This window comes from Pyrus communis, chromosome 5 (genome assembly GCF_041283825.1).
Source record: "Pyrus communis isolate YQ-2024b chromosome 5, ASM4128382v1, whole genome shotgun sequence".
Lineage (NCBI taxonomy): Eukaryota > Viridiplantae > Streptophyta > Magnoliopsida > Rosales > Rosaceae > Pyrus > Pyrus communis.
The window spans coordinates 27,075,842-27,097,906 of NC_142569.1; the positions used below are offsets into that span (position 1 = coordinate 27,075,842).

The following is a 22,065-nucleotide window of genomic DNA, read 5'->3' on the forward strand; positions in this document are numbered from 1 at the left end:
TGAATTCAGTTTTGTTATTTGAATGACGTAGGTTGATCATTGGAACCTAAATTTGTTACAATACGTTACTTGATAAAAATGTGAATCGACGATCCGACCGTTGGATCGTCACCAAAATTGGATACATTATAATACGTAATATTTAAAGATCATAGGAATTTATGGATCGAGAATCCGACTTACGGATCTTCCTGAATTGGATTTGTAAGTTAGTAAAATAAATGTTCACGGCCACTTGTTTTAGGTAAGTGGCGGAGATCCGACCGTTGGATCGTAATGAAATTTTAATATGTTATTGTAGAAACATATTGTGGATCGTTGGTAGTTGCGGATTGGAAATCTGATATGCGGATCTTCCGGGTCAAGTTATACAGGGTTGTAAACCCTACTGTCGATCAAAGATCGACGGTTGACTTGTGGTCAATGGGTCTCAAACTATTTTAGAATGTCGTTGAGGTTGTGTTTTATGTGAATTACATATTCTACGGATAAGAGTTCTGAGATGTGATTTGATAATTGGTCACAGGGACCAATCATTCAGGATGCCTCGATGCGTGCGCTAGAGAATCATAGCGTGGACTCCAGGTGAGTGGATCTTTTCCTTTTTATCGTACATACTGTTGAGAGTTCTATCGACACTTTTAAATTGATTAGGTATATTACCTTCGTATAATTATTGTGAATGCTTGAAGTACCTATATGAACTACGAATGGTTTGATCCCTGTCTAGGGTACGTAGGCAGTCTAACGAGACGTTAGATGCAGCCATAAAATATTTGAGACAAAAGCCTTGTTTGGGAAATTGAGTAATGCGAAGGAAATTGATAAAGACAAGTTTTAGTTTTGTGAATTAGTTAGTTAATTAGTGTTAATTGGGTTATTATGGATAATTATCCCTGAAAATAAGTAGTTCGGGAGTAGAAAATTATTGATTGTACATTTCACACTGTATAGTTTATAATTGAAAATGCTACAACATGATTGAGTGTTAGATTGCATCATGGTATATCCATATGTATTATACTTGCATATAATTATTGGGAATGCTTTCAAGTGCAAAGGTGGATGCAGGACACCCAGGTAAGCTTCAGGTGAGTACATGTTGATGTTAGTGATGGTAGTGAGTACGATTGTGTTGAGATATAGCATAGCTCATAAACCTGCACCCCGGTGTTAGTGCTCCCGCCCGTGGCCAGGGCACAGTCCTTCACGTGATGTTCACATCCCGCACCTTACGCTCACCTTGGATTCAAGGTAGGTGCACAGTCCTGTCGTACAGACCACTTTAGGTGGTTCCGACTCGTAGGTGACCCGCGATTATTCGCCCAGTCTTCACGTGATCGTAGCACTTGAGCGTATTTATTTACACCCAGTCCTGTCGTACAGACCACTTTAGGTGGTTCCGACTCGTGTGCAGGTATACTTATTGAGTTATTGGCTAACCAGGATTGATGAGATATGGATAAGTCGTACAGGTCACTATAGGTGACTCCGACTTCTATGCTAACCATGATTGATGAGATATGGATAAGTCGTACAGGTCACTATAGGTGACTCCGACTTATATGCTAGCCATGATTGATGAGATATGGATAAGTCGTACAGGTCACTATAGGTGACTCCGACTTATATGCTAGTCATGATTGATGAGATATGGATAAGTCGTACAGGTCACTATAGGTGACTCCGACTTATATGCTAGCCATGATTGATGAGATATGGATAAGTCGTACAGGTCACTATAGGTGACTCCGACTTATATACTAGCCAGGATTGATGAGATATGGATATGGATAAGTCGTACAGGTCACTATAGGTAACTCCGACTTATATGCTAGCCATGATTGATGAGATATGGATAAGTCGTACAGGTTACTATAGGTGACTCTGACTTATATGCTAGCCAGGATTGATGAGATATGGATAAGTCGTACAGGTCACTATAGGTGACTCCGACTTATATGCTAGCCATGATTGATGAGATATGGATAAGTCGTACAGGTCACTATAGGTGACTCCGACTTATATGCTAACCAGGATTGATGAGATATGGATAAGTCGTACAGGTCACTATAGGTGACTCCGACTTATATGTTAGCCATGATTGATGAGATATGGATAAGTTGTACATGTCATTTTAGATGACTCTGATTGATATATCACCTTGTATTGATTTAGTTCATTTGGCCTACTTATTAATGTATGGTGGAGTTGATGGTAAACCGTGGTTTTGGTCATTTCTGAGTATGGTTTGGATATAGGTATATATGTTGTACTGTCTTATGGAAAGCGATACGGATTTTACATTTAGGGGCATTACTTTTAGAGAGGTAATAACTTTGGGAAGCTTGGTTTTATTACTTACTCACACCTTCTGTTTGGTGCCCTCCAGGTTTTAGCTGCTGAGTTTGTATCGACAAGAACCTGTGGCGAATCTTAGTATTGATGGATATTTCTGAGGGTATGATTCTTACCCACACTACTGTACCTTACTTATGCTCTGACATCGCGTGTGAAATGGGTTCGCTCCCACTCGTAGCGCACTCTGGTACTTAGACACTTTTATATTCAAATTTATTCACTTTTTTTACACTATCACATTTTATGGCTTTGTCACCTTCCAGGTGTCGGCCAGCACAGCTCGATTCAGGGTCCAAGTGGACTTTCTGGGTCGGGGTGTGTCAGTTAGTGTGGTGTTGATTTAAAAAAAAAAAAAAACAAAACACAAGAGAATAATTGGCGTTGTTGAATTTATTATACTCATCAATGAAGTTTTATTGTTCCTTACCTTCTTAATTATCAAGTTTTATTGTTCTTCACTCTTAATTTTAGACTCTTAACTGCAAACATTTAGTACATTTGAGTTTAAAAACGTGACACGTGTAATTTTTAAGTAATGCTTGTATATCTATCTTCTTTTTATATTAATTTTAATGATTCTTGATGTGAAATAATTTTTTTACGTATTTAGCTAATTTTTTTTAAAACATATCAACGTGTAAAGAACTGAGACTAAAAAAACTTTAGGACGCCACTTCGAAGGCTCGCTTAGGGCTCCTAAATTCTCAAGGCCGGCCCTGAATGGAAGTAGTGTGATCTGTAATGTAAATTAGGGATGAGAAGAAAATAAGAGTTGAATATTTTTTTGCTAAGAAAAGCAACAGAAAATATGAAAAACCAAAATCCCAAAACAAAAAATAATAAAAACGAAAAAAGAAGAAGTGGCATATGATGTGGCGTAGTGTGAAAAGGTTTTGAAATCTCTCATTGGCGGCAACCAGTAGGTTGGGAACACGTGTCAACACCATGACGTGCCATCTCCTAAAAGCGGGTGGGTTGGAGACTCGGAGGTGCACGCGGTACAAACGGGAACAGCTTTGCTCTTGAGATTTTGTGTCAACTTTCTGAAAATGGATCCTTTTCGGATCCCTTCCTTCTAATCCACTAAATCAGTAGATCCGTACCATTAAAATTTGATCTAACAGCTGAAGTTATTATAATTTTTAAAGTGGACTTATGTTTGTAGTCGTTGGATCAAATTTCAATGGCAAGAATCTATAGATTTGGTCATGATGAGTATTTTTTTCCTTTCCAGCTATAAATGGTTGCCTGATGAGTATTTTGAATGTATAGTGGTTTTTTTACATTATTGTATTATTATTAGGGAAAAGGAGGGAGAGTTAAAAACTATTACAATAATTTAAGAGAGGGGCCGGAACACATGAGATATTGAATCACATGCATGAATGTATAAAGTGTTAAAATCAGCATTCTCTTCATTAACATTTCTTATGTGGATGTTATACTCGTTGAAAGCAAATTTCCTAAAAAATATTATCAACTCTTATGATATAAAACTTTAGCTTTTGTCTTCTGACAATTCATTTCTTCTCTGTTCTATTCAGCCATTTGTTCTACATCACATAAGTTCAAATCTTACTTACTCTCCTTTACTAGATGGAAAAAAAAAAAGGGGGAAGTTCTTACAAGGCATTCTTGTGAAATACAATTTGGAAATTTTGAGAAAGGATAACAATTTTGTTTCAAAAATATTATGGGTCATTCATATCTAGTATCTGATGTTTATCAGAACCTTCAACCCATAAAGTGAAATAACAAGAAGGAAAAGTAGATAAACATGACATTAATTTGAAATATGTAAACCAAAATGTTATTATAAATTTCTTTTAGGACAAAAGAAACCATTGAAAGTGAGATTCGAAATCCCAACTTATTCAAGTGGGAAGTTGAGAAATTTTAGATTTGAAATTCCAACTTATTCAATTGGGAAGTTGAGAGATTTTAATGCATTTTTATGGAGTTTAATTGATTTGTAAAAATTCATATAAAATTTTGATTCAATTCCCTCAAAATTTCATGAGAAGAAGTGAGATTTGTATATGCTCAAAATAACTATGAAATCTCTTAAATTCCCTCTAATCCTCAACTTTTTCAAATTTTTTAAAATCAATTTTTAATTAAATACACCTGAAATGTTACAAAGTTCTTTAAAATTTTAAAACACTTGGTTTTAAGTGACTAAAAAGTTTATTTTCAGTATGAGGGTATTTCAGTAATTCTGTAAACAATACAAACCCAACTCAAAATCTTTACCCTTTAGAAACACTAATGAAAATAACTTGAAAACTTTGCATTTTAATCAAAATGACAAAAAAATGTTGTAAGTAAATAGTACCAGAAGTGAATTTTTAGAGTAAACATATCACTTTTATTATAAATAAATAACACCGAGAGTGTTTCGTTAAAACTCTTATCTTTTTTTTCTTTGTTCAAGAAGGAGAGACCGTCGTTCTTCTCTTCAAATTTGCGGCGCTTGACTTGTTCTGCACTGTTTTGGCTTGCCATAAGAAAAGTAGACCAAAAAGCCAAAGCCTTTGGTCTGAAGCTTCTTCTACCACCCCCAACCCTTCAACAGATTCAGGGTCAGGAGGTAACCGTTGCTTTGCGCGTTAAAACAGTAAACTCAGCCACAAACACAAAACACCCTCACAGACATTGGTTTTTGGAGAGAGAAAGTTAAAGATAAATGCAGCCTAGTAATGTTTCTTAGAGAGAGAAGGGACATTGCTTCCCGCATTTTCCATGCCTATTTCACTCGTTTCTCCCTCATGCGTGCAAGTTATTCCCAAAATCTTAAATCTCAAAAACCCAAACCCCATATTTTCCTTCCCATTAAAATCTCCTCTTTCTCCTTAAACTTCCTTATTCATCTCTCTCACACACCATTATTTTCCTTTTATTTGAACAAAACCCATCATCTATTTTATCGATTTGCTTTGTTTGTTCTCGGTGGCTCTTGTTTATTGAGGTCGGTTGGAAAAAGCTCAAAAGGTTTGCTGCTTTTAATGCTTTTACACACTGATTTGTGGAGGTGAAGTCTTTCAAGGTTGATTTTTTTGTATAAAAGGTTTAAATTCCTTGGATTTGGCCAAGTGGGTTCGGTTTAGGATCTGCAACTCCTTATTATTTTTGCAGAAATCTGGCGCTGCAGATTGATTTGGGGAAGATTTTCATGGTTTTTGGTTTCTGGGTTTTGCTTGTTTAGATCTAGATTGAAGCCATGGGAAGCCATATTAGCAAGAAGAGCGCTGAAACATCATCCTCTGCAACCAATCTTCATACAAATTTGCAGTACACAACTGATCAATTCAGTTCTTATGAGGCAGCTTGCAAGCTCGATGCAGACTTGCAATCCTTCGACATGAATCTCCAAACCCGAACCAATCATGTCATCAGCACAATCGCGGCAGGAGTCGAAGTCCGAGCCCTCTCATTTGATTCGCTGAAGGAGGTGACAGGATGCCTGTTGGAGATGAATCAGGAAGTTGTGAAAGTTATCTTGGAGTGCAAGAAAGACATATGGAAAAATCAGGAGTTGTTTGAGCTCGTTGAGGAGTATTTTGAGAACAGCTTGCAGACTTTGGATTTCTGTACTGCGTTGGAGAAGTGCTTGAAGCGAGCTCGCGATAGCCAGTTGCTTATTCTCGTTGCGCTTCAGCGATTCGAGGAAGAAACCGAAATGGGAGGCGGTCAATACACGAGGACTTTGGAGGAGTTGAAGAATTTCAAGGCGATAGGTGATCCCTTTACTGAAGAGTTCTTTCAGATATTTCAATCTATTTATAAGCAGCAAATACTAATGCTCGAGAAGTTGCAAATGCGAAAGAACAAGCTCGATAAGAAACTCAAATGTATTAATGCTTGGAGGAAGGTCACGGGTATGATATTTGTTGCTACATTTACTGCTGTGTTGATTTGTTCTGTTGTGGCGGCAGCCATGGCTGCTCCGCTGGTTGCAGCAGCTCTAGCTGCGGCTAGTTCTATCCCGGTAGGCTCAATGGGGAATTGGATTGACTCTTTGTGGAAAAACTATGAAAATGTTTTGAGGGGTCAAAAGGAAGTGATTAGTTCAATGCAAGTAGGAACTTATGTTGCCATTAAGGACTTGGACAACATTCGGGTTCTCGTCGATCGATTGGAAATTGATATCGAGTCCCTCTTGCACAATGCAATCTTTGCCATTGACGAAGAAGCTGTGAAGGTTGCAATAGAGGAGATTAAGAAGAATCTGGGAGTATTTATGAAGAATGTAGAGGATTTGGGAACTCAAGCTGATATCTGCAGCCGCGATATTCGAAGAGCAAGGACTGTGGTTCTGCAGAGGATCATCAAACATTCCAACAACTGAAGACGACCCTCATATAACCAGTTTCTGTTTTGATGTTCCGAGAAATTTCGAATTTGTGTAACTTTCTATTTTTTTTTGCTTTCATCTTGTTTGTTCATTCTTTAGATTGTAACTTGAATCCAAACAACTGGATTCGTGTATATAAGAAATAATGCAAGATTATATAGCATTTTACCTTCTGTCTCAATATTTAGGCAAGAAATGGACTTTAGTTAGTTCCGAATTAATGACAACATTTTGTCTTCAACCTCCTAATTGATTGCTAGATTTGATGAAATCTTTCGGTCCATAACTTTGTGATCTCATGGATTTTCGGAATGTCGTGCCGAACATATTTGAAGATATTGGAGTAAGAAGTCTCTTTTCATTTGGATTGCCATATAGGCATCTTTCTTCTGTTTAAAGCATGCTTAATTGTTACAAGTTGAGAGTTGAAACTTGCAAGTTCCAAGAGGAGCAAGGTTATAGTCTCTCCCTCTATGGTTGGTTTCCAAGTTCACAACCAAGCCAACTGTATGCAGTTCTCTTGTATCCCAAGTATTTTTTCTGGTAATGAGGAAAAACTCTTATGATTCATTTAATCTCGTACAAAAACTCAAAAAATCACATGTATCTGGTAAATTTAGGTTTTTTTTTACATTTGTTATGCTCAAATTTACAGCTCGTCTTGTGCTCACTTTTTCCCACCGAGCCAATTGTATGGTTTTGTATGCATGAATTTGCGGTGAAGTTATTTCTTAATTGTAGATTGATCGTAATCATTTCTGTGGTCAGAGTAGTGACCATCTCATTGTCGCTTGCCTTCTTACATTTTGGTAGAATCTTCAATCTTGTAGTTCCTGAAGAAAAAATAGATGTGATCAAGAACAGAATTCAACCCAAAAAATAATCCTTGTCGGTAGGAATCTAGGACGAGATTCACAAAAAAAAAAAAAAAAAAAAAAGAAAAAGAAACTTCTTCATGTTGAAACACAACATCGAACTCGTTCATACTGAAAACGAGAACATCTCATAATCTAAAGGTCCCCAACCTGATAATTTAACTAGGGTGACAAGCCTCCAACAACATTGTGAAACTTTGGTACCTGCGTGTGCCCAAACGCAGACATGATCTCTCATTTCTGTCATCTGGTTATGTATTGAATCTCTCCATACTCTCTCAACAATTCAAGCGCCTTCCTCACTTTCGTAACTATGGGGGCATAAGCTGACATGTCCCCTTACGCATTCCTCATCGTAATCTTGTTTTACGACATCTTTGACAAGCTCCCTAAGTTGAAATCTGCCAAAGCAAACAAATCCACAGTTTTTGTGAACAAGATCAAGGCAGAACCATCAGCTACTTGCTCTCAAACTATTTGGTTCAACTTGCAAGAATCTATCGGCAAGCAAGACTTGTAATGTGGGTACAATCATCGTAAAATAATACTTCGCATTCAACCTAAAGGAGAACTAGAGAAGCAAAACATGAGATCTTTCATCTAGATAGTCTGTAAAATTAAACCATAAATTGATAAATAATAGGTGACTTGTAATACAAGAAAGCTATAACTCAAGTTACACTTTGTGTATTTGTAACTACAACCTCGAGAGGTATTCTATATGTGAAATATGCAACTACTAATTTCATATGGTCAAATAATGTTCCATTTTTCATGTGAAATATGTAACTACTAATTTGGACGCATATATGGGTGGATCTATAGTATGGCAAGCGAGGGTAGCATGCCACTAAGACCCTAAATGTAATTCTAACATATCTCTAATTAAAAAAAAAAAAAAAAAAAAAAAAAAAGGGAAAAACCCTTCCCACTCCCACATTTTCTATCACTCTCTTCCTCTCTCCTTCTATTTCAAAAATAAAAATAAAAAATTTTCTCACATACCTTGTGTGTGGCCATATGCCCATATGCTAGTGTATACTAAAATACCACTTTGGTATGCAAATTTTAAGAAAGCACAAAAATTGAAGTGGGTAGTCCATATTGGTATCAGTCCTATTCAGTGATATTTTTTTTTTTTTTTTTTTTAATACCCATTCTTGGGTAATATTCTCCCAATTATATTGGAAAATGAATACAAAGTGACCCTTTTTCTGTGTATCATGTTATGTATAGTTTCTGTATATTTAGTTTTTTGTATTTCAATATTTACACTTCTCAATGGTACTTGAAACCAATCGTAAACGAAAAAAAGTAGGGGTAAAATCGGAAATGCACTGTAGCTAAGCTACAGTGATTTCCCCACCTGCTTTAGTATATATAGATTTTGCCATTAAAATTAAGTAACCAAAAATCCATACCTCTATTTTCTCAGATCCCTCTTTCTTCCATTTCTCCATCTCTCAATCCGCCGCTGCACCTCACTGAATCGCGAGCTCAGAGACGACGTGCCGTTCAGGCCGTAGAGATCCGGCACCCCCGCCAATGGAGGCTTCTCCGCAAGGCGGATTCGACAGTGACAAATCCAAGTCCTCCTCTCCCATCTCCGTCGTCTCCAATTTCTGGAAAGGTAATTTTCAATTTAATGTTAAGCTTTCAGTTGAAGCTTTAGAGTTGCAGTTTTGCTTGAACAATTTGAGAATGGTAGCTCTGTAAGGAGCCGCAAGTTTTTCTTAATGTCAGCTCTGCAATTTGCTTATTGGATTCTGCCTTACTGGCAATACAAGGAGAAAATAAGATTTGGTTTATGCTTCATTTCAATCAGATATGTGTATACACACACACACACAACGTTTGTATGTATGTATCAGTGTAAATTGGCGCTCACAATTTGTTAACATTTTTTAGAGAAATGGTGCAAATGACTAATTTTATTGGGCGTTATCAAGTTTTGTGTTGAATCACTAAATATTCAAGTAAAAAAGTAAATAAATATCGTGATAGTTGTGAGAGTGGAATGAATTTATTGATAAGAAATTGCGGAAGGGCTTAAAATGTTGCATAGTGGAACTAAAAGATATTCTGTGATGGAGGTTGGAAAACCGTTGAGTTTGGTTTAGCATCTGTTAGGATCGGAATGATGCCTCACGGATTGACCGCTGTGGCGACCAAGGTATTTGGGTTGTGAACCAAAAGTAACAGGAATGTCATTGCTGAAAAGTTGAAAACTTGATATCAATGCAAGCTTTTGTGTTTTTCTTACAGATTTTGACTTGGAGAAGGAAAAAAGTGTATTGGATGAGCAAGGGCTTAGGATAGCTGAAAATCAGGAAAACAGCCAGAAGAATAGGCGGAAGCTTGCGGAAAGCACTAGAGGTATGCCATTATATCTTTATCATGACCACAGTTTACTTTAGTTTACATTAGTTGGTCTAGTAAGGGAAGAGGACCACATTTCCATGGGCCAGCGTGAATTTCTTCTTGAAAGTGCAGATATTGGGTACCTTTGCAAGGAGGCCTTTTTCTGTGTTTTAATTGTTTCATCTCACTTTTGCAGCTTTGCACGATGGAAAACATGTTTGTTAATTTACAAATTGCTTTTCTGACAGATTTCAAGAAAGCGTCACCGGAGGAAAAGCTAAATCTCTTTAATTCATTACTTAGAGGTTACCAAGAAGAAGTTGATAATCTTACTAAGAGAGCAAAATTTGGAGAGAATGCTTTTCTTAACATCTATCAAAAACTTTACGAGGCTCCAGATCCTTATCTGGCGCTTGCTTCAAGTGCTGTAAGTACTAAGTACCACCATCATACTTAGTGTTTTCTAATATTTCTGAAATATCAAACCTTATTTAATACATGCTTTGATCTTTAATACCTTAAATTGAATGAACTTCAATGATGTTCAGGGACCAAGCAGATATATATGCATGAAATGATTGTACATAACTCTCAGGAGATTCCATTAAACTCTACAACTTGCTCTTTAAATTATGTTTTGGGTGATTTTGAAATCAAAATTTGCTTGGCCAGCTCTATGGCCATTGCGGGCCATGGCGATTTTGCTGTCTATTTTTTGAAGTTCATAAAATAACAACAACAACAACAACAAAGCCTTATCTCACTAAGTGGGGTTGGCTATAAGAATCCTAGAATGTCATTGCGCCCGGTTGTGTGCCATGTCTTCTGTTAGATCCATGTAGTCCAAATCTTTTCTTAGAGTCTCTTTCCATGTCTTCCTAGGTTTTCCTCTACCCCTTTGGCCCTCTGTCTCGTACTCTCATTTTCTAACTGGAGCATTTGTAGGTCTTCGTTTTACATGTCCAAACCACCTTAACCGATTCACTCTCATCTTATCTTCAATTTCGGCTATTCCTAATTTGCCTCGGATATCCTCATTCATAATCTTGTCCTTTCTCGTGTGCCCACACATTCAACGAAGCATTCTCATCTCCACTACACTATTTTTGTGTATGTGTTGATGCTCAAAATGAGTGTAGCAGAGATGAGAATGATTCTTTGGATGAGAATTAGAGCAAAAAAAAATTGCTTCAAGTTAAAAACTTGATTTTGTAAACAAGTGTAGTTTAATCAACAAAAGATATGAGAATTAGAACAAAATTGTGTTGTGACTCTTGTGAGCCCAATTGAAGTATCATTAGTGTTGGCTGAGCAATGGTTTCATATAGAATATAGATGACCTGGAAAGTTTTATTATTAAATTACTGCATCCCTTATTTACCACATATTGTATCTCTTGAGCGTGTGCTATGCTCTTTTTGTAAGCTGTGCCTTATGGGTATGTTTTTGAAAATCTTTATTCATCTCATGCAGGAGCAAGATGTGAAATTGTCTGAACTAGAATCTGAAAATAGGAAAATGAAGGTTGAGCTTGAAGAATTCCGGACAGAAGCAACTCATTTAAAAAATCAACAGGCAACAATAAGAAGACTTGAAGAGCGAAACCGCCAGTTAGAGCAACAGGTTTGTAATTACTAGTTTCTTTTGTTATTTAACAAGCACGACTATACCTTCTCAAGTGGTTTGAAGTTTTTCTCTTTCTCTCAATATAGAATTTATTTGAGTCGCGGTGTGATATTTGTAATAATCACATCTTGCCATCTCAAGTTGGATATATTGGTTTGGTTGATAGGGTTTCTATCAGACTCCCTCCGGTGAGCTATCTCTTAGTTAAAGTTAGATGTAATCATGTAAACAGTTTTGAAACTGAAGGTGGTCATTACCTTCCTTTAGATGAGAAAGTTCATTGTGACTTTGTTATAATTTCAAATTCATTGTTGTTTCTCTGATTTCATTGTGACTTTGTTATAATTATCGCTGGAGCATTTGGCCATAGCGAAATCAACAGATTTAAATTTTAACATACGTTTTTAACCAGTGGTGATACCCTTTTAATGTGTGAACTTTCTCATGTTCTGTTAGATGGAGGATAAAGTTAAAGAAATTGTGGAGATTAAGCAACGCAGTTTTGCGGAAGAGAACCAGAAAATACTTGAGGTCCTAAAAGAAAGGTAAAAATTCCTGACAAAGATTTATGGGAATGATACCAAGGCAAAACTACACTATATCTCTGATTGGTTTTGTTTTGTGCCTTTTAATGTCTTTATTAAAAGCTGTATTGTCTTTTTGCGTCTCTTGATATGTGATCTGTTCACTTTATACAGAGAGCAATTGTTGCAAGATCAATTACGACAAGCTAAAGACAGTGTTTTCAATATGCAGAAATTACACGAACTTGCTCAAAGTCAATTGTTTGAGCTTCGTGCTCAATCAGGTGAATTTCAAATTTTCTCATTTCTTCCGGGTTATCTAATCTCTGCATTCAATATAATAAATTTTCTTGAAGCTTCTCATGTTTTCTCTAATCTTTTCAGATGAAGAGAGGGCAACCAAGCAATCCGAGGTCAATCTTCTGATGGATGAAGTTGAACGGGCTCAGACACGGCTTTTTAGTCTTGAGAGGGAGAAGGTGTGTGCTAAACCCAATATATTTTTACGTCACTAGATTGGAGTTGTTCATAATCCACTTTCAACGTTAGTTATTTATTCTTTAGTTGTAGCTGCTGCGTTGTAGTTTTATCTCTTTTGTGCAAACAGGTCTTACATTGTAACTTTTATTACTTTTTAAGGTCCAAGCTGTTGCAATCGTTGTTTATTCAGTTTCTCGCTTTTGCTTCTTGCAGTAAATGGTTCCTCATTGTTGAAGCCCCCTTTTTCATTGAACATTTTGCAGGGATTTCTGCGTTCCAAATTACAGACAGCAAACGATGACACTGAAAATAAGAAAAGGTGAGGTAGTTCAGTGTTGTATTTTGTATGTCCCCGGAAACTATTGTCTCAATTTGTTTTTCTTTTCTTTCAGATGGTAGTTATTTGATGCCATGAATTGTAGAATATAGAAGTTTAGAATCTTCAATCATTGCAATACATAATGCTTATTAAGTAAATTTTATCATTTGGCGTCTATTGTAAGGATTCTGTGTATTCTATGTGAAAAAATTGCTTCCTTAAGAAATTAAGCATAGTCATCATCTCGTTATTGTAAAACTTAGAAGAAAGTGTGTACTGAACCCAATATTTTTTATGTTACAAGGTTTGAATTGTTCATAATTCACTTTCAAGGCTTGTTATGTATTCTTTATTTATAGGTGCTGCATTGTAGTTTCATAATCTTTTGTTTTATGGACCGTTGAAAATAGAAAAGTCCCTCCTTTTAGAAATTTAGAATTTTCAATCCTTGAAATACATAATGCTTATTAAGTGATCATTTGTCCTGTACTGTTAGGATTCTGCTTAATCTGTTAATAATGTTGCTGTCCTAAGAAACTAAGCATAGTGACATAGTCCTCGACTTGTTATTGGTGAAACCTAGAACTTACAGACAAAAATAAAAAGGCAATAGAAAAGATCATTTTCCATTCTTATTCACTGAACTATCTGATTTAATTTGTGTTTCTGGTATTAGATATTTTGATGTTCTTCATTTTTTACCTTGCTCTGTATGTTGGATTGTTCTGGTATTAGATATTTGAAGTATCCATGTTTTGTTCCTCCATTGAGATTAAGTCTTTATATAGATTGGTTCTGTTGTTTTTGAGTTATATTTTTTATTTTAAGTTTATTGCTGTACCACAGTGATGTTGATTCAACTAGCGTCCTTGAGAATTCTTTAATTGCTAAAGAGAAGATCATTGCTGAACTCAACATGGAACTTCACAATATTGAAAGAACGTTATCAAATGAAAGAGAAGAGCACTTGAACGAGATCAAGAGGTTGAATGCACTGCTCATTGAAAAGGTATAATTATTAAGAACATAAGAAAAAGTGCTGTTAGGGATTGAACATTGAGTGTTTTAGATAGTTCTTTATTTAAGCTCTATGATGCTCTGGAAACCCAAGTCATGAAGTTGCCACCCTCTTATTTGATTTCCTGTATTATGTATCACCCTCTCATTTAATTTCATGTATTATATAGTTGATCTTCCAGCTCCCGTAATGTACTGCAGTTATCTTTTTTTATTTTTTGTCTCTATTGTGTAAGAACTTTATCAACCCCCATTTAATTTAGGAAGCTGCTTTTGAGGAGATGAAGAAAGAGCTTCAGGCACGGCCAACAACAAAACTGGTTGATGATTTGCATAAAAAGGTTAAAATTTTGCAGGTAATGCCATCTTTCTCCTATATTCTTTAGCTTGGAAGCTGCCTGTTATCATTTTAGCTTCAGTTTTGTAACTGTTATCAGAAGTTTTTACACTTTCGAGTTGTATTGTTTAGTTGTTTATACTTGTGGTCAATGTTGCTTGGAGAAATCAAATTACATATTTGGTGAGGAAACGAAGCTCTATCTCTAAGAAAAGTTGAATTCATTGTACACAATGCCGGAAATCAACTCACTACTGCATCATACCTTCAGTGTTTAATGTCTAGAGTATGTCATTTAGTAGTCTACGACTCTACAATGAGAATTCACTTATGGGGCTGCTATGAAAAAAACTGTGAAATTATTAGGTCAAGTTTGTTAATTTAAAATGGTAATTTGGCATTACTGAGTAAACTAAGGGTGCATTTGTTTGGCTTCGTTAGCCTTCACTGGACTACACTAGACTAAATGCTAGTGCAATCTGGTGTTTGTTACAAGCAGGGACTAGTTTTAATGAGACTAGCCCCCTGACTAAACCGGACTACACGCTTCACTAGAGGGTCTTAGCAAGACCCTCCAAAAATGGGCGGACTGCTAAACCCAACTCTGCAATGCTTCACCCCTGCTTCGCCCTCCCATCTTCTCATTTCTCGCTTCCACAACCCCTTCAAACCCAGATGCTGAAAAATTCAAAACAAAAAATAAAAAATTATGCAGTCTTTCCCTTTTCAAAGCCAGATCTAACTCCCAAAATTTCAACCCAGAAAATCAGAAAACCCAAAAAAGCCAGAAACCCAGAACCCAGAAAATTCAAAAAAGCCAGAAACACAGAAAACTCAACCAAAGCACAGAAGGGAGTGGAGGATAAAGAAACCCAGAAAATCTGAAGACCAGGCAAAGGAAACAACAAAGGGAACAGCAAAGATAAAGGCCAAAACAGCAGCCAAAGGAATAAAGGGAATAGAGGATAGAGAAACAGGTTGCTCTTTGGTATGATATTTTGAGATTTGCAATGAAATTTCTGAGATTAAGTGAAGAGGCAGAGAGAGATTTGGAAGAAAACGTTGGTTCTCTTCTTGTAAAATGTAATGGCAGATCACTTTTGAGTGAAACATTAATTAGGTTTTTAAAAATTAAATAAATACAAAATAATTTTATAATATAATATTTATTTTGGGATTTATTTTTGTGTTTTTGTTTATAAGGAAAAAGTAAATTAAAAACGATAAAAAAATTATTTGGGTCCTAAAATATTTTAGTCCATAGTTTAGTTTGGCAATACACCAAACACTTCACGATTACTATCTAGCTTAGTCCCAGAAGCTAGTCCAGTCCGAGATAGTCCGGTACAACAAACGCACTAATATTCTAGTCCATCTATTACTAAAGTTCGTTGTTAATATATACTTCACATGATTGAAATTCAAGCTCTATTTCAATGATTATTACAAAGGCTTACAACAGTGGTTATATTTTTTATTTTCTGCTTGATTCTTGTCCGTTGAACTTGTAGTTTCTTATATTTAACTTCTGGTTTGTATACTTTATTTGTTCTCATTTATCTTCTGTACGAACATAGAACTCCTAGTTATTTTTCAAACATTGTTCTCCTTTTCTTAAGTACCTCTACAATGTTCTGTTAATCACTGATTAACTTGACATTGTTATATTTGTAGGCAGTTGGTTATAATTCAATTGAGGCTGAAGATTGGGAAGTAGCTACAATTGGGGAAGAGATGAGCAAAATGGAGTCTCTTCTTCTCGATAAAAACCGGAAAATGGAGCATGAGCTCACACAATTGAAGGTATGAAGACATGCATGCAGCAGACACAATGATCGGATTCCTATCTAGCTCTACTCGGAGATAGAACTTGATTTAAATATTTCCCAGGGATCATAGCATGTCTTTCTGTGGGAATCAATCTATGGAGTGTAGTTCAGTTGATGCCTATTCTATTACCGACCTCTCATGTGTCTGTTGTATTTTTTATTGTGCTGCTTTCAGGTCAAACTTTCAGAGAAAGCATCCTTGCTAGAAAAAGCTGATGGCAAGATATCAGAACTTACAGTAAAGGTTAATGAACAACAAAAATTAATCCAAAAGTTGGAGGATGACATACTGAAGGTGAGCATTGATTACTCATGGTGCCCGTATGAGTGTTACTTTTGGTTTCCATGATATGAACTATTAAGTATCATTATAATCTTGATATTGTCAACATCTTTTGCAGTTGCAATTTTGAGAAGTAGAATTGGTTCAGATTTCATAGAAACTAAAGTCAGCTAATATTGACGTAAACACATTCAAACTCTCATGCATATATGAGCAGAGAATGCATGTAGGAGTACGACTTTGTACTTGAGTTACCCCTCATATTTTCTAAACTTGTACCTTCTACTGCAGGGCTATGGTTCCAAGGATAAAAAGGGAATTCTGTTTGACGACTGGGATCTTTCAGGGGCTAGGAGCACTGAGCTGTCTGAGGTACTCCTCCTCTTCTCCCTACCTCCAATCCCCTCCGCCCCCCGGACACGTACATATCAATGTCTCTCACTTTCACCACCATAAATTTCTTCACATGAAATTTCATGAGTCATGGGATAAAAAAATTTGGAAAATGTAACATCTTTGCTGCAATAATGCAATTTGTGTCCTTCCTGGCTGTTTTGTCGAATTAGTCTTCAATCAAATATTTTCATTTGTTGGGAGTAAATTGACTTGCAACTCCTAAGGTTTGCGTAAGGGATTGAGGTTCAGTTAGTAAGGAATGGATCACAAAATGTCAGATAAGAGCATTATGAAGGCATGTGAGGGGGATTTGCAAATCTCTACTTGGAAGGAGTCGTCTGCAAATCCCTTTTATATGCTTTTGTAATGCTCATATGGTGCATTTCTAATCCCTCCTATCTATCATTTTTTTATCCATCCCACTAACTTGATCTCAATCCCTCCGGAATTGGGCCTAAAGGTTTAAGAAAGTCTGAAATCACCAAGTTAATCTTGTTCTTATTGGTAGTCCTTTTCTGTACCTCAAAAAACAAAGTATAGCAAAATACATGAAGTTTTTTTTTTTTTTTTTTTTTTTTTGGTTCTTCTTCTCTAATGCATTCTATTGCTTTGGTTTGTATAGAACAACATTGGTGATGATTGTCAAATTAGCTCACAGTTATTTTATCACGGGCCTCTTTGGTTTTAGCCTTTTAACTACAACATATTTTGGTAATTACTAATTATACGTGTGAACTTTGTGTTTTTGATACGGTTAAGTTAGTTCTTGTCATTGCACTATGCATTCCATTTTACTCTCTGGTTATCAAGCATTTAATTTCACATTAATTTGTTTTGTTAACAATACCCTTTCCGAATCAGAATGCAGATCAAGAACACGGTTCCTCGGACCAAGACCAAAGCTCAATGCTTAAGGTTATCTGTAATCAGAGAGATAGATTCAGGACACGCTTGAGAGAGACAGAAGAAGTACGTTGTTAATTTTCAAACAGCTATGGTTGCTTTGGTTTGTAATCTGCCATATCATGTGGCTAGATTACTGGTCTAATCGTGCAACTTTGCTGACTGATTTTATTGTTTTAGGAAATAAGACATTTGAAGGAAAAGATAGGAGTGTTGACAGCGGAACTGGAAAAGACGAAAGCTGATAATGTCAAACTCTATGGAAAGATTCGTTATGTTCAGGATTACAGTCTTGAAAAAGTAGTTTCTAGAGGATCAAAGAAGGTGTTATACTTATCTATTTTTATCCTATATGTGCTTCTAGTTCTCTCTTCTTCTTTCAGACGGAATGGCTTGGTTTTTTTTGGGTTAATTGTCGGAATGTGTGTAGTTCCTCAATGCTTGGTATATTTCAGCCTGCAGAGGATCTTGAAGGTGGTTTTTCCTCAGATGTTGAATCGAAGTACAAGAAAATATATGAGGATGACATAAATCCTTTTGCAGCCTTCTCGAAAAAGGTACTTTCTGGTGAATTTGTAAAGTTTGTTAGCAAAGATGCATATACCCTGTAATCGGAATTACAGATGTATATATCTTTTGCTGTCTTTTATTTTTTAGAGATCATATATTAACTTATTTCTCTTTTATTATAGGAAAGGGATCAAAGATACAAGGAGTTGGGTTTCAGGGATAGAATTACTCTAAGCAGCGGACGTTTTCTTCTTGGAAACAAGTAAGATCACATGATCTTATTCTCAACTACCCAGACATATATCAGATTTTGCTCATTCTTTTCACGGCAGAGTATTTTGTCATATTGTTCTAATTAACAGTGCAATTCCTGTTCCATAAAAAATGTGCAATTTTTGTTTGTTGCATCTCTTTATTAGAAGTTTGACAATGACTCTAGTTGCCCAAGTTTGATAATGGCTCGAGTTTCCTGGCCCGATCCTTGTGATTTGGTCATCTATTCCCCAGAATTTGAGGAAATTTTTTATTGTAAAGGAGTGCTAAAACAAATTTGCAGTTCTAATTGAATAACCCTTTAAAAGTGTTTTCTCATGTCTGCATCCAGTTGAAATCATATTCTTTTAGCATAACATATATGCAAGTGGAAACATGCACTTTGCAGAGCAAATGTACGGCTGCGTACGATAGGTGTCCCCATAATCCTCGTAAATCGGGGAGCCTTGTTGGCTTGGGGTCGCCCTTTTTAAAAAAAAAAAAAAAAACATATATGGAAGGTAATTTAGTTTAACAAGAGAAGAATGATCTTACAGGTATGCTCGGACTTTTGCATTTTTCTACACGATTGGGTTGCATATACTTGTGTTCACCTGCCTATACCGAATGTCGGCTTTGAGCTATCTCAGGTATTTTCTGGTTCTGTTTCTTTTGAAGCAGTTTCGATGGTTAATTTTCTCACTGGTTGAAATTTTTCTGTTTTTGCAGCAATGGTCAGGAGGATGTAATTATTGGAGATAAACAACTAAACCTCCCACATGCGATCTAGGATCGAAGACCATTTCAGCCCTACACATGAAAAAGTATGTATATAACAAAAATGACGTCCATTGACCAGGAAAATAAAAGTTGGTGTATACATAATGTTTTTACGGGTTTACTATATTTGATATTTTCATGGTAAGTTTTATCTTGTACATTTTGTACCACGGAAGATAATTGATTTTTAATGCCGATGAGAAGGTGGACTTGTCTCCCTGCAATCATATTACCAGATGAGATTATTGTTATTCTTCAGAGCACTGGTAAAACATGCAGCATGAGTTTTTCACTTTTTATGACGTCCGCGCTGTATCAAATGACGGATTAGCAATAACTTGTGGATAACAAATGTTTGTTGCCAGATTTTTGACGTTAAATTGCAAGCCCTCGACTGAAAAATTGTAGTTTGGGTTTTTTTTTCCTTGCAAAATAAAGTGAGTTGAGCCGCATGGATGTTGTTAACCTATTATGAGGTTAAGTTCATAATCTCTCTTAGAGCAAGTTTATCCCTAAAAATGAGTTGGTCCAAAGTTCATTTAATCCACTCAAATGAATAGTAATTGACTTGATTGAACAGAAATTGGTCAAGTGCATTTTTATTCCTAAAAAATGACCTGATCCAAAGTCTGGTCAGTTTGTATTAAAATATTTTTATAAAATAATAATTTTATTTTTAATTTCGGATAGAATTTTTAATCAATTTTGTCACATCATGTGTTATTTTCTGAAAGTACAATTTTTGTAGAAGATGGTTAGGTATATATATATATATAAATCGTTTAATTTTTTTTTTTCTGTATTTTTAAATATATTTTTATAATTTTTTTTATTAAGTTAATTAATCTAGATCATTGGATTTCAAAAAGGTTGAAATCCAACATCCCAAAAGTGGACATGCGGCCCATCGTGATTCTGACATTTTTTTCTAAAGTCTGGAACGCGTGCCCACGTACCAGCCACAAAAAAAAAATTTATCAATTGTGGCTGATGTCAACATGATGTGAAATAGGCCGGTTCCTCACTTAACCTATTATGGGCCGACCTAGAGACTGGGTGGACTTGGGGCAGGTCTATTTTGTGGGGTGGAGTGGGTTTTTGGGGTGCCAGCATATTTTTTTAGACTTTGGGCCAGCCTCCAAAAGAGAGGTGGACTTGCTTTTAATGTAGATAACATTGTTTACCTGCAATGCCAGAGACTTATCTCTGTATAGGCCAAATTAATTTTCAAAGAGTAGTAAGCAATGGAACTGCTTTTCTACAAATGACAGCTTTTAGACAAATTCATAGCTCTAATTTTAGGGCCTTAGACTTTATGAAATCTTGGAAAGATCTCAAGTTCAGTAGCCAACTTTTTTTTAGACTTTGGAGTGTAGACACCAATTGTAACAACCCGTCTCTAATTATACGGTTTTTATAATTTTAATGGTGAGAATTGATAAAAATGCCCCTTGAGGCGAGATACTTGACTTTCGTTAATCGTCATTTTGTGATATGTATGAGCTACTATTTTATTGTATTCGTACAGTACTCGTTGCTACGAATGCGTGGGTGCAAGCATAATCGAATTTGGAGTTACGATAAAGATTTTATGAAACTACAAAGCAGAAGGGTATTTTAGTAACTTCACTATTCTAGATATTCTCTTTTCTATTATTTTATTATTTTCTTTGGGATATCTGTGTTTGTGGGACCCACCCACGTGGGTCTTCTTTCCCCTCGATCCGTGTGTCACATCCTTCCCCACTCTTTTGGATTCCCTCATCTCTCATTTCACTCTCCCTCTTAGCTCCCTCTCGCCTCTCTCTTTGTCTCTCCGCAAATGCAGAGAAACAATCAACGTCTTCTATCACCACAGCAACTCCTCGGCAAACCACAACAAACCACCATAATCAATGTCATCTATGCTCTAAATACTTGTGTATTATGGGTTCTTCCCACTACCTCACACTCTCTTATTAGCTTAAATAAATTCTGACTTCGATTTAAGTTTATTCATATTTTTACACATCACCTACACTTTAGCTACATCACCTTCGGGTGTTGCCCAGCATGTCTCGACTTTGGTCAGGGTGTGTCAACTTTAATATCCCCAAAAGTAGAGAAAAATTAATGTGAGACTCGGCTTGCCACTAAAGTTTGTCGAGTGACATTACAATTTAGTCAAAATTTGCCACATGGTAAGTTTAAATATTCTACTTTTTTTTTTTTTTGAAGAAGAAGAGTACGATATTCATTGAAGATTGAAATACGTACAAACTGAGGATAAGGTGCTTACAATTGGCTTAGATGAAAACCTTGCCGGTGCTTTCAACTCGATCGAAGGAAAAAAGAGCGTCCTGCACCAAATTAACTACTAGTACTATCCTCTAATAATAAATGAGAAATTACATCAGGAGGTTCTTCAAACCAAGAAACCGAGTGATCAACAGTAAGACTACACCTCGTAAGGTGATGAGCCACCTGACCAAAGGTGATTTTCCATTGTTTGAAGTCCTGCAAAAGCCGCCTTGTATCGTTGAACATATAACCATAATGACCATTAAATGTTGCACCTGCATTTTTAATGGCAAAAATCACCAACAATGCATCCCCTTCTACCTGAACCTGCTTCAAGACCCATCTGCGCAAGAACAAAGTTGCCGCCCTAGCAGCCGCTGCCTCTACATAAGCACCGATCGCACGGCCACCATTCTGCTTACCTATGTTACCAGAAACTTGCCCTCCGAGCTTTTCACTACCAACCCACAGCCTCCAATTGACCTTTGCTCATCCCATGATGCATCAAAATTACATTTTATCCAACCATGGGCCAACAACTGCCATTTAGTTGTTCTTGCCGAAGAGTTATGCAGTGC

At 36.3% G+C, this 22,065-nt stretch overlaps 2 protein-coding genes across 2 annotated transcripts; both read left to right on the top strand.

Moving 5' to 3' along the window:
* Window positions 1-5,043: 5,043 nt before the first annotated feature.
* Window positions 5,044-6,896, top strand: LOC137721848 (UPF0496 protein At4g34320). Its single transcript, XM_068460876.2, has one exon. It carries the CDS (start codon window positions 5,582-5,584, stop codon window positions 6,707-6,709), a length of 1,128 nt encoding a protein of 375 aa, XP_068316977.2. The 5' UTR covers window positions 5,044-5,581; the 3' UTR covers window positions 6,710-6,896.
* Window positions 6,897-8,991: 2,095 nt separating this feature from the next.
* LOC137726067 (protein CASP) lies at window positions 8,992-19,431 on the top strand. Its single transcript, XM_068464929.2, has 19 exons — window positions 8,992-9,220; window positions 9,856-9,966; window positions 10,200-10,378; window positions 11,425-11,574; window positions 12,034-12,122; window positions 12,276-12,385; window positions 12,486-12,580; window positions 12,845-12,900; window positions 13,747-13,909; window positions 14,181-14,273; window positions 15,929-16,057; window positions 16,259-16,378; window positions 16,658-16,738; window positions 17,624-17,731; window positions 17,846-17,989; window positions 18,121-18,222; window positions 18,358-18,437; window positions 18,985-19,077; window positions 19,157-19,431. Exons 1-19 carry the CDS (start codon window positions 9,136-9,138, stop codon window positions 19,215-19,217), a joined length of 2,049 nt encoding a protein of 682 aa, XP_068321030.2. The 5' UTR covers window positions 8,992-9,135; the 3' UTR covers window positions 19,218-19,431.
* Window positions 19,432-22,065: the final 2,634 nt, after the last annotated feature.

Coding starts and splice junctions, on each gene's coding strand:
- LOC137721848 (XM_068460876.2), top strand. CDS start 5,582: ATGGGAAGCCATATTAGCAAGAAGAGCGCTGAAACATCATCCTCTGCA.
- LOC137726067 (XM_068464929.2), top strand. CDS start 9,136: ATGGAGGCTTCTCCGCAAGGCGGATTCGACAGTGACAAATCCAAGTCC. Junction 9,221..9,855: donor CGTCTCCAATTTCTGGAAAG/GTAATTTTCAAT, acceptor TTTTTCTTACAG/ATTTTGACTTGGAGAAGGAA. Junction 19,078..19,156: donor TCGGCTTTGAGCTATCTCAG/GTATTTTCTGGT, acceptor CTGTTTTTGCAG/CAATGGTCAGGAGGATGTAA.